The sequence below is a fragment of the Anguilla anguilla genome, chromosome 8 (assembly GCF_013347855.1).
Source record: "Anguilla anguilla isolate fAngAng1 chromosome 8, fAngAng1.pri, whole genome shotgun sequence".
NCBI classification, from domain to species: domain Eukaryota; kingdom Metazoa; phylum Chordata; class Actinopteri; order Anguilliformes; family Anguillidae; genus Anguilla; species Anguilla anguilla.
This window is the reverse complement of record NC_049208.1, coordinates 3,090,188-3,102,124: the sequence shown is the minus strand read 5'-3', so window position 1 is coordinate 3,102,124 and position 11,937 is coordinate 3,090,188. Positions and strand designations below refer to the sequence as shown.

Below are 11,937 nucleotides of genomic sequence, written 5' to 3'. Positions count from 1 at the left end.
GCGGAGGAACACAAAGAGGCTCTGTTCCTAAAAGTTGTTTATCACAGTTCTCCTTAACTACTGAATGTGCTTGTTGTCTCCACAGACGTTGAATTCATCCCATATTTTTGTGCAGCATTTTATATCGTTCATTTATATTATTTATTACATTTTAGATATATTATACATCGAATTGCAGCTGGGGAGTCCCATTCAGAGTAATCAGTCACGTTTACATGCTATAACCTCATGGTGATATTACTTTATATCAGAGCCTTCTCAAGGTGCTAAACGATGATCTAGAACAGTGGGCTCCAACCCTGTGGTCCTGGAGAGCTACAGGGTCTGCTGGTTTTCATAGTGACTCTGCACTTCATGAATCAATTAGAGCAGCTGATTACACAGTTAACTCAACTGACCTGGTGTCTTGGGTCTCAATTGGGTGCTGATTTTGAGGTGAAAACAAAAACCAGCAGACCCTGTAGCTCTCCAGGACCAGGGTTGGAGACCACTGATCTAGAAGGACCATTTGAATGGCTTCATACTCCAGTACCAATCTCATAGTAATAAAATGGCCATATTTCTCTTATTGATTACAGCAATTCCAGGCGCTAAGTATAAGACATGTCCCATGTTCTTGAAAACCAATATAGCATTGAACTAAAAACAGATTTTTTTTTTTTTTTTTTGTCAACCAATATGGCAAGCGATTATCCTGTGAATGCATTGGCGGTAGCATTTATCCTGTTCCACCACTAGTGGGGGCTAGTGAGCGGCGGTTGCCGAGCGCAGGCTGTGCTGCCCGACGACGGCCTGCAGTCAGGAAGCAGCCGTGTCCTCGCGTCGCCCGGCCGACGGGCAGCGGGGTGTTCAATTTTATGTGATAGAGTGTAGCACAGTGGGTAAGGAACTGGGCTTGTAACCGAAAGGTCACAGGTTCGATTCCCAGGTAAGGACACTGCCGTTGTACCCTTGAGCAAGGTACTTAACTGAAATTGCTTCGGTATATATCCAGCTGTATAAATGGATACAATGTAAAAAAATGCCATGTAAAAGTTGTGTAAGTCGCTCTGGATAAGAGCGTCTGCTAAATGCCTGTAATGTAATGTATATGTGATATACGAGCGCCGTACAGAATCGGGGATGAGGAAAGGCGAGGCGCAGGAATATTCCGGAGAATGTTAAGACCGGCCTTGCGGCCTTGCGTCCTGAGCGGGGCTGTTGAGGCCCGCTGGCACGCACTGGGAGGCGGGTCGAGGGACAATCGCACTGTTGTGCCTAAAACCACACAGCTTAAGCTGGACGGCATAAACTGTACGAAGGCACTGTCCGGGATCGAGGAAGAGCAGGCCGCGGCAAAGCAGGGGCAAATGCCTGAAATAGAATGGGATAGAACCTGTGGGATCATGTAACTTAGGTGATGTCACTGTATCTATGAGATGAGAACCTGTAGGATCATGTGACTTAGGTGATGTCACTGTATCTACGAGACCACAACCTGTAGGATCATGTGACTTTGGTGATGTCACTGTATCTATGAGATCAGAGTCTCTAGAACCATCTCCCTTATGCAATGGCACTGTATCTACGAGACCACATCCTGTAGGATCATGTGACTTGGGTGATGTCACTGCATCTGTGAGATCGAAATCTCTAGGACCATCTCTTAGGCAATGCCACTGTATCTATGAGATCAGAACCTGTAGGATCATGTGACTTAGGTGATGTCACTGTATCTACGAGACCAGAACCTGTGACTTAGGTGATGTTGCAGTATCTATGAGATCAGAGCTGGCTCGACCTAATAGGCAACATAAGTGGTTGCTTAGGGCCCCATGACCACCAGGGGGCACCCCTAATTATGTGGGGTTGTGCCTGCAAATCAGATCCTGCTAAGGGTCAATCAAAGGCTTTGGCCAGCACTGTATGGGATGAGAGCACGGTTAGAACCCACCTAATGCAGGAGCCATTATGAGCTCACTTCCTGTGTAAGGAGCACTTACCTTAGCCAGATATAGGATTGCACAAGAGGTTAAACGGCTTTCGCACGTGTCAAAACAACTGCATGTGTGCTGTAAGTAGCATAATGCATTTGGCAAGTGCTGCCCACTTCAAAATGGCCTCCCCTCCCATTAAAAGACAGTGCGCCCTGTCCCTCTGAGTGATGCATGCCTATCCCAATGCATGCTGGGATAGGCAGCCCCCCGTGACCCTGACCAGAAATAAGTGGGTTGGAAAAATGGATGGACGGAGCTCATGCCGATTCTTAGCTGGCCCACAAATCTGAATTAAGCTAGTATACATAATATTGTTCCCTCTTTTTTTTAAAAAAAAAAAAACCTATATATAGTGTAGGGAAACTTTTTGCACAAGTACAACTTCAACAGCATAGCTTCAATCCAACATCCAACGGCAAATGTACTTGGTGAGAGATCAAGTGTGCGGCGTGAGCAAGCTCTGTCTTGCATCTCAGCAAGACAGAGCTTCGCTGGTTTAATTGCATGAGGTGAGAGTAGCTTGTTTTTTTTTTTTTTTTTTTTTTTTTTTTTAATTCATCTACAAATTGGTACCAGCTTCCTTTTCCCTTGGAAGTGTGTACATCCGAGCCTAATGCTGCAGAGATGTACTGTAGTCCAGGTTACGGTATTGATTGACACTGCATTACGAACGTGGCTCTTTAACCCAGGAAGTGAACTAATGGATGTATTATGAATTGATTCGTATTTCGCACAGATACTTGAGCTTTGGTGGATGCCTGTATCCGCTGGACCTGCGGTTGGCCGTTTGGAAGTGCAATGTATTTCTCTGATAAGTGGTGTGCCACTTCTGTCTTTCCCCCCCGGGGAAATGTGCCGTTCTGCACACTCAGTAAACATAGAAACGAGTCCCTTGAATGCTTGTGTCTCGGGCAACTTACTAGTAATATCAGGACAGTTGCCTCAGCTTTTCGTCTTGAAATAAAGCCATCCTCTACGGCTTTATTAAACGCCATGCCAATGTTATATAAGAGTAATGTCTACGTATGAAAATTTAAAAAAAATAACAACTGTTTAATTGCTGGTATAAACGTGTGTTTAAATTTTATATTTCCTAGATGACATAACATTCGCCTGGACAAACTGAAAGGCAGACTGGGTTCTCTTTCTTTCAGGAGCGAACTTCAGCGGGAGCGTAGCTCAGAAGCGCTCCCTGTGGGTCTCAACCGCAAGACAGCAGCGGAAACATAAGCTACATTACACACTACACAGAAAAAGTAGCATGAACGGCGTTTATATACTGTTCTAAAAATAGGGCTCATACCGTCCAATGGTAATAAACGAGCCTCCAGTCAAATTCACCAATCGCAACATGAGCGAGGGCGATTGAATGTCAGGAGACGTTTATGATTGGCCATCTGAGGATATGATAGGCGGGCGTTTAACCTATAGGATATTATTGGTCGGATTTCCAGCAGCGTAATGTGATCACGAGGGGAGGGCTGGTTGCAAGGTTTGAATAGGGAAGTTTACAGAGCGTACGCTGTGCAGTAAGTTCAGTGTTTTCCTATAGATCAAGCCACAGTACTTCAAGACGTTGCTGGCTGTTTCTTGGACCGAGAAGATAGAGCAACATCTTGCGAATTCCTGTGCAGCTGCGTATGCACGCACGGCCAGGTCATTTACTTCAAAGAATACAAAAACGTTGCAAACATTTAAAAAAAGAAGAAAAAGAAAAAACAACCTTGATCGAAATTGTCGTAACTTCGTTTTGGATTGAAATGGATGTTATTCCCATGTGCAGCATCTTTCAGGAGCTTCAGATCGTACACGACACTGGCTATTTTTCAGCTTTACCGTCTCTTGAAGAGTACTGGCAGCAGGTAAAATAACTTAAACGTTATAAACTTCAGACTGGCGTTGGAACGTGTATTAGTATGGCGAGTTCGCAAGTGTCCTGTTTTTGTATCGCTGCGAATGTAATTACGCAGCTCGCTGGGCGCAATCGTTTCTCCTGTCATACGTGTAACGATCTTTGCAGCCAGTTGGTTGCCTGTCATTAGTTGCCTATCATTGTGGTGCTTGTTATTGTAGCGACCTAATTAATTTGTAGGCTACGCCAGTCACTCCGCGTTAAACACTTCCAGTTACCCGTGCGTACTTCACGATCAGTGGCGAAAAAACATGCTTGAACTCGAGGTTCAAGCAAAAGTTTATAGCCAGGCTGCCAAGTGTAGCCAGTTCCAACGCTGCATGCAGTTCAGATTTAGCTGTGCAAATTTGTAATACGCACCTTCACCATGTTTGCTTAAATGAATGACCTAATGACGCAACAATGTTTCAAACGGCTTTGATGTTGTCAGCGTGCCAGTTAGCTGCCTAACCGACTCAAAATATACAACAACAACAACGTCTAGCGAGTTCGCTTGGCAAGCTTAAAGTTGCTGCTGTTAAAACACACAAACGCATCGCAGTATGGCTATTTTACGTGCGTATGCTACATGCCAGTTCTTGCCGTGGAGAATCGCTGTCAAATGTGTGTATTAATTAATTGCGAAAAATAAGCAAAGGGTCAATGGAACAGTTTGTTGTCAAGGGAACATTTGCATTTTGGTAACGTTAGACCAGTTTGAATGCGGACGTTGCAGACTGAACGTTGCCACCGCATTCGGGGTTTATATAGGCTAGTGTTTTCCTTAAAGAAAAGTGTTTCGACTGGTGCGTGATTGAAACTGATTCGCATCGCAAGCTCGCTGGTTTCTTCCAGGCATTTCGAAACTGGGGCACGGAGCCAAGTTCTTCGCTGCCCCCCGAGGCATTTAAACTCCATCCTCTCTCTCTCTCTCTCTCTCTCCCCTCTCAATCTCTCTGTCCCTGGTTGAAAATGTATGCAGCGTATTATTGAATCAACACTGTCAGGTGGTCTTACTGACCCGCGTCGTGTATTTTCAGCACGATTAATTTATTGAGTTTTAAACACAAGGGATTGTTACTTGTCATTGTGATTTTGCTCGGCAATAACCTACGTTAGAGTGCAGCACTAGTTAGTTGTATGTTTGTTGTAATCTTACTTTTTCATTTTACTGTGTAAGGATGGACGATTGCTGACCATGGAATATGTATAGGCTATGTGTAATATATACGATTGTACTAATAACATATTATAAATAAATTAATTATTTTATAGAGAGTTGTTGCGTGGGGGAGGGGGCTGCATGTGCAACGGAATTTAACTGGCTGATTGTCAAGAATTGAGGAAGTTCCCCAGTTTCCTTTTAAAATAAAATTTGTTCATGGCTGTCTTATGGGTCTCGCGGTATGACTGCATCATGTTTTATGGACCAACTGGCCCCTCGCGCGCCGTGTTATTGCAAGCCATGCCACTTAATGCATTTTTTAAAATCCACATTATGCTGAATAATTAATACATTTAAAAAAGATCTACAAGCACATTCCTTAAGCCTCTGGAGAGCTCCATGGCGTACGTAAATTGGATCACTGCGCACGACGGTCTTCTCCAGGAAAGGGCATTGGGTTCTTTACTGATTGATATTATTATAATTTTCTTTATTTTTAGGGAGGGAGGGAGGGAGGGGGGGGGGCAGGTACATTCCCTTCATATACCACTCTTCATCTCAGTGGAAATATTGCATTCCCATGCACTCTCCCGTGTTATTGATACTCCTTCTGTAATCGTATCCATTTTGAGTGCAGTTATGCAATTCTTTTTTTTTTTTTTTTCCTATTTTCTCTGTATAACGGTTGCTCTGCTAAATTAACATGCCGGGTAACCGTAACGTGACGTTAGTTCTCGCGCTGCGTCTTCTGGCGAAAATCTCCGCGTTCTGATTCCAGGGCTTGCGCTGCACTTACTCACGGGCCTTTTTCGTTTCTGTTTCCGTTTCCGTTTCCGTTTCTCTGGCTAGACGTGCCTGGAGCTGGAGCGGTACCTTCAGAGCGAGCCGTATGTCACCGCGGCGTCCGACATTAAGTTCGACGGCCAGGAGGGCCTGTGGAACAAGCTGATCTTGGCGTGCGGGGACAAGGCCGCCGCCGCCGCCGCTGCCGCCGCCGCGGCCGACCCGAAGATCCCGCGGGCGAAGGAGGAGGACGGCGGGGACGCGCAGAGCCTGGAGGCCGGCGGCTTCACGTCGGACGCCAGCAGCGAGGCGTCGGACAGCTCGGAGGAGCTCTCGCCCACGCTGGGGTACGCCTCGCACCCCCTGGGCCACCTGAGCCCCTCCGCCGCCAGCACCCCCCCATCCTCCCCGGAGATCGGCGGCGCCCTGCCGGCGTGGAGCGGCGTGCCGACGGCCCTGCAGTCGCCGGTGAAGATCCGGGCGGGTGGCGGCGGCGGCGGGGGCGGCGGCGGCGGCGGTGGGGGGCGGAGCCTGGAGAAGGGGGGGCTGTGCCACGGGGAGACGTCGCCGGACGGTCGACGGAGGGTGCACAGGTGCCACTTCAACGGCTGCAGGAAGGTGTACACCAAGAGCTCGCACTTAAAAGCACATCAGCGCACGCACACAGGTAAGCGGGACACCCCCCTCTCCCCTCTCCCCCCCCTCTCCTCACATACATGCCTAATACCAGCACTTGCACTGTCATCATAACATGGACTCAGTCCTTGGGAGGGAGGGAGGGAGGGAGGGATGGGGGGGGGGTGACACACGATCCAGCCGCTCGTGTTGAAGCAGACCCTGGCAGCAGAACAGCGTCCCGTTGCCTAATCCCCTGTCCAGTCCTGAAGCTGGCTGCACATAAGAAACATCTCCTGGGTTAGTTGTTTTTCTTTTTTTTTCTTTTTTCTTTTTTTTTTTTTGGACCAATCGGACGCCAGGGCTCCGCCCCCGACGACGTGTTGCAACACCTTGCAGCTTTCAGTGCGCTCACGGTCTAAAAACAGCCTCGCGCCCGTGTTCTGAAGGCGTGTTGCGCAAGACGCTATGACTCTCGCCGGTGTACCTGGAATGTGACTTCACTCACAGGTGGGGGTGGGGGGGTTGTTGGTGGGGGGGGGGGGGGGGGGGGAAGAGACGCACCGTTTGGATTTGAGGACACAGTTTGTTGGGTTCCGTCACGGGGAAAGAAAAGCTACCGAATCCTCTTCCGCCCCCCCCCCCCCCCCCCGAGTGTGTGAATCAAAGAGGATTCGGGGTTATCTGCGTGGGACATCTCTGTGTTTTTTTTGTTTTTTTTTTCGCTCGTCCCCTGGAATGCAAGGACTCTGTTTACGTCGTCCTCATGCATTAGTGGTGCCGCCGCATTCCAGAAATTTCTGACATTCCGGAGGCTAACTGCCCTGCAGGCTAATGCGGTTTCGGACCCATCGGATAGGAGAGATGGGAGGGCTGACCCTCAAAATGAATCATTTGTTTTCTTCCGACTTTTCCCGTGTAATTTTAAAGATTCGACCCGCCCTGTTCTGTCTTTGTATTTGAAGTTTTTGGACTTCTCGGTGCCGCTCGGGACGATGGGTTTAGCTTTTCAGGCTCATTAGCGAGGCCTCCCTCCTCCCCCCCCCCCCCCCCCCCCCCCCCTTCCTAAATTGCTAGCATTTGTGAGATGACCTTGTTTTGAAAAAATGGCACGCATGTAAAGTATGCGCACTAGTCTGGCATGATTGAGAGTTTGACGTGTCGAAATGACTGCTGTCGTTCAGATCCGGAGACAGCGAACGCCCTGAACCGGACGGAAAACACGGAAGCGTTCTGCGTTCACGTTTGTTGTTAACAGCGTGGTTGTGTGTGTGTGTGTTTCCCTCCCCAGGTGAGAAGCCATACAGGTGTTCATGGGAAGGCTGCGAGTGGCGGTTTGCGCGTAGCGACGAGCTAACGCGCCACTTCAGGAAGCACACGGGCGCCAAGCCCTTCAAATGCAGCCACTGCGACAGGTACGCTATGGCTTTAGCGCACGCCTGCGTTCGCGTTTCGCTTCTTTAACGGTCTGAGCGTAAACCTTTAAACAACGTATGAAATATTTTGAAATTTAAAAAAAAAATCTAAAATTTAGTTGAGAATACTCAGTATTTCAAGGCGACTTGCAAAATTTTCACTTGACTTAGATTTAAAACATTTTGAGTTCACATTATGTCAGCTGAAATTCATTAGTTGAGAGAACTTACATTTCATTGTTAGAAAAACTTAAAACCTCAATTTAATGTTTTTCTAACAATTAAACGTAAGTTTTCTGAACAAAACAACTAATAAATTATAGTTGGTTTAACAGCTTAAAAAATCCAAGTTAAGCTCAAAATGAGAAAATTTAAAAGTAAGCTGCCTTGAGATATATATAAGTGTTTGTTGTTTTTTTTGTTTTTTTACAATGTGTCATTCTTCTTTCCTCATTCGTGTGTGACCTGTCTGGGCCTGTGTTGCTAGCCTGCCTTGGTAAATACCACAGCAGATGCTGTCAGGCTGTGGAAGCGATAGGAGAGCTTTCATACATCCCCATTTGTGGGCGGTGCTGCAGTGAGCTGTCAATCATTGACTCACTTAAGCCAATCAAAAGATTTGGCTCTGAACGGCATCAAATATTTAACATTTTTACATTTGGCATAGAGAAACTTGCACTGATTGCTTTTTTTTTTTTTTTTTTACATGCAGTCCATTTATAGCGCTGGGTATTGATATGAAGAAATATCAGGTTGAATAATATCAGGTCAAGTCTACAGCAGCAATGCTCTTTTTAAGAATCAAACTCGCAGCCCTAGTTACTAGCCCATTTCCTAAATTGTAATGCTGAACAACCACCCGCAATGATTGGTTCAAATCGCTGAGCGACGGAAAGCATATGTAGTTCCACCCTTTTTTTTTGGTGAAACTCATTCTCCCATCATGCTCTGGGTCTTGCTCTGACCATTTCATTCCTGCTTTTTTTTCCCCTCAGGTGTTTCTCCAGATCTGACCATTTGGCACTTCACATGAAGAGACACCTCTAGGCGTGGCAGGAAGGGGAAGTGCGCGGAAAGGGGGTTGGGGGGGTAATCCTCATCTCCTGACCCAGCTTCAAGGTTAAATTACCCCTGAGAGAGGATTCAGGGAAGCACGCCCCAAAAAAAAGCATGCCGTTTAGCACCATATGCAGCGCCCCCTAGTGCCACAAGTAAAAAGGGGATGTTCTGAAGGTTCCGGAGAGGGAAGCAAGAAAAAAGAAAAAGGAAAAAAATTATAATTATAAAGGGACAGAGAAAAGCTGGAAGAAAAAAAAATGTCAAGAAAGAAGAAGAAGAAGAAGGGAAAATTCTTTTTTTTTTTCCCAAACGTATGGGGCATGGTGCTGGGGGTTCAAAAACTTGCGTGCGTGCGTGCGTGCGTGTGTTTGTGCATGTGCATGGACGCGTGTGTATGCATCTGTGTATGTGTGTACGCGCGTGTGTGTGCGTGTATGCAGGTACGTGTGTGTGTGTGTGTGCGTGCGTGTGTGCAGGTCTTTGTCAGAGCACAGAACCTGGACATTCACCTGTCGTCAAAAACGCCTCCTCTGTGGCTGAGGGGACCTGTCATCTGGCTGTGTTAGCAGATTCCATCCAGCAGGGGGCGATACATTCTTGAATGGGGCTTTTTTTTTTTTTTTTTGGTGTTTGGTGCAGCTACTACGTGTGCAATCTGTTAAGTAGCTTGTTTTACATGCTACAAAGCTCATTTGTAGTCCGTTCTATAAGCTGTGTACATAAAGATATAACACATCTATAGTGTCGTTATAACAGACAGGTGTTGCATGATTCTTGGGTTTGTACACATCCTGCAATCTGTAATCAGGACTGCAAATTCCAATAAAGAGCAGCTATATACAGATGGTTTAAATGTTACAATATTGTACTTAAAAGCCTTGATGCTCTATTTTCTTTAAAAAAAATTTAAAAAAAACATTTTTTGTTGGAGAAGCCACTATTGCTTAGCAACGGATTCCCCCCCCTCCCCCCCCCCTATGAAACTATTTGATTTCAAATATTAATGCCTTGAGGACTAATTCTTTTTTCCTCATCTTTTCTACCTGTTAATGCACTGTTGACCTTAATGGTGCCTTATACAAGTGACCTTGTCCTGTGGAATAGATGAATACTTATGTATCAGTTGGGGTGTGGTTCTTCCCCTCCAGTAGTCCGGAGTGATTGAAAAGCTTTAGTGAGGCTCTGTTTCACATGACGTTGCACCTTTTTCCTTATCTATAGCGAGGGTTTTTCGGGCCTTATCGTGTGGCTTTCGAGCGCATTTGAAACGTTCACTTTATGTGTCACAGTAATGTCTTCTTTTGTTTTGTCACGCCATTTGTAAAAAAATAAATAAATAAATAAATAAAAAAAATGAACCTAAGGATCTGGGAGCAACACTCACTTAAAAAAAATAAAATAAAATAAATACAAATCTAGTTGAACTAATCGAGCTGAGGAAAAAAAAAAAAAAAAAGAACGCAGCGAGCACTTAAAAAAAAAGAATTTTATTTTGACGGATTTACTACTGTGTAGTGTAAACTGTATGTACAGTTAGCGATTTTTGTTTTTGCACGATACCGTGCAGGATAAATTCTAGTTCAGAGGTACACGATTCTTTTCGCGGGACGCTAAACCGAAGCGACGGATTTCCTCGACCGAGTTTTGCGGAACGCGAGAGGTATTGTAATTAAGAAGCGTCGTCCTGCCAAGTCCTGTAGTGCGCCGAGCCTAATGAAGGCCTAAAGGCTTCGCTGGCACCGGCGACTAACAGCTGACTCTGGAATTTGGTTATTGATCTGTCTGGAGCCTGTTGTTTTAATATACTCATTAAATATATGCCGAGCAGGTATCCAGAAAGGAAGAAAATAAAGTTGCCCTTTGAATGAATGGCTTTAGTATAAATTTGCGGATATAAAATTTAATATATATAACGACTAGCGTAAGAAGTGTCTACGTGTATAGGTTGTGAACATAGATTGTTTTGTAAAGATGCTTCTATTTTGCAGGGTAAGGGACCAAAAATGTAAAAAAAAAAAAAAAAACTATTACAAAAAAACAACAACATAATTTTCTTTTTTGATGTAAAGGTCTGAAAAGATAAGAATCATCATATTTCGATGTTGGTTTAGAGTTGCAAACCGATATGGCTCAGTTTGAAGGACTGTGTAACACACAAAAAAGAAAGCTGTACATTTTTCTTCAACTTCAGAAAGATGTGGGGGTTTTTTTTTCTCTTTATTTTTGTGGTGACTTGTGAGGTTTCATTGGCCACATAATAGGTGGAGCTGCCATAAGTTGTCCATCACAAACGATTCAGCCAATCAGATGGCTCACCGCTGACTCACCACACACAATGTTGTCACCGAAAGTACTGTGTGACTCTGCCTATTTTTGGTTGCATGAAGCTTCACAGTTACATCAGTTTTTTTTTTTTTTTTTTTTTTTAATGCACATTGATATTTTCAACGGACAAAATAGTGTAGCACAAAAAAAAAATTGCCATACAGGTTGGTCTCCTGGAGGGAGAAAAAATGCAGTGTATTGTATTTAAAATGGCCGCCAGTTCCCTATGGGTGGTAATCGAGCCTTAATCAAGCCAACTGTTTGTTTGCGACGTAACCAACAAATGTTTATTACAGAAGATGTTCATTCTTTTAAACTCTGCCCTGTTATCTAAAGAATCTTTGTAAAAAAATGTTTTTATTATTTTTGTTTTATTTTTTGCTTTTCAGATTTTTTTGAAATTGCTTTGCAAAGTTGGTTATTTCTGTATGAATGTATTTTTTATTGGAATAACAAAAATTCTTATCAGGCTTCTGTGTTTTTCTCCATTTTGTTTGTGGTCACTGAATGTGTGTTGGCATACACTGGGGGTGAGCAGGAGGGAGATGGGGACCAGAGCAAGTAATCCAGGTTCTGCAGTGGTGGAGATGTTTCTACTTTTTGTTTCAGTCTGGTCTTGTTTGAATGTTATCAGTTTAATTAAGAGTTTGAGGCCTAACTGCTGGTCAGGGTCAGTTTTGGGCTAGATTCTGTCTCATTTGAAGGTTG

At 44.9% G+C, this 11,937-nt stretch overlaps 1 protein-coding gene across 1 annotated transcript; it reads left to right on the top strand.

Moving 5' to 3' along the window:
- The first annotated feature begins 3,445 nt into the window (after positions 1-3,445).
- Positions 3,446-11,699, top strand: LOC118234404 (Krueppel-like factor 6). The gene is made up of 4 exons (XM_035430915.1): positions 3,446-3,838; positions 5,882-6,482; positions 7,722-7,845; positions 8,841-11,699. The coding sequence occupies exons 1-4, from the start codon at positions 3,617-3,619 to the stop codon at positions 8,890-8,892; spliced, it is 999 nt and encodes a 332-aa protein (XP_035286806.1). The 5' UTR covers positions 3,446-3,616; the 3' UTR covers positions 8,893-11,699.
- The last annotated feature ends 238 nt before the right edge of the window (positions 11,700-11,937 follow it).

What these genes read in the sequence shown, in the direction of transcription:
- LOC118234404 (XM_035430915.1), top strand. Translation starts at nt 3,617, where the DNA reads ATGCACGCACGGCCAGGTCATTTACTTCAAAGAATACAAAAACGTTGC. An exon ending in TTGAAGAGTACTGGCAGCAG is followed by an intron (nt 3,839 to 5,881) that starts GTAAAATAACTT and finishes TTCTCTGGCTAG; the next exon opens with ACGTGCCTGGAGCTGGAGCG. An exon ending in ACATCAGCGCACGCACACAG is followed by an intron (nt 6,483 to 7,721) that starts GTAAGCGGGACA and finishes TTCCCTCCCCAG; the next exon opens with GTGAGAAGCCATACAGGTGT.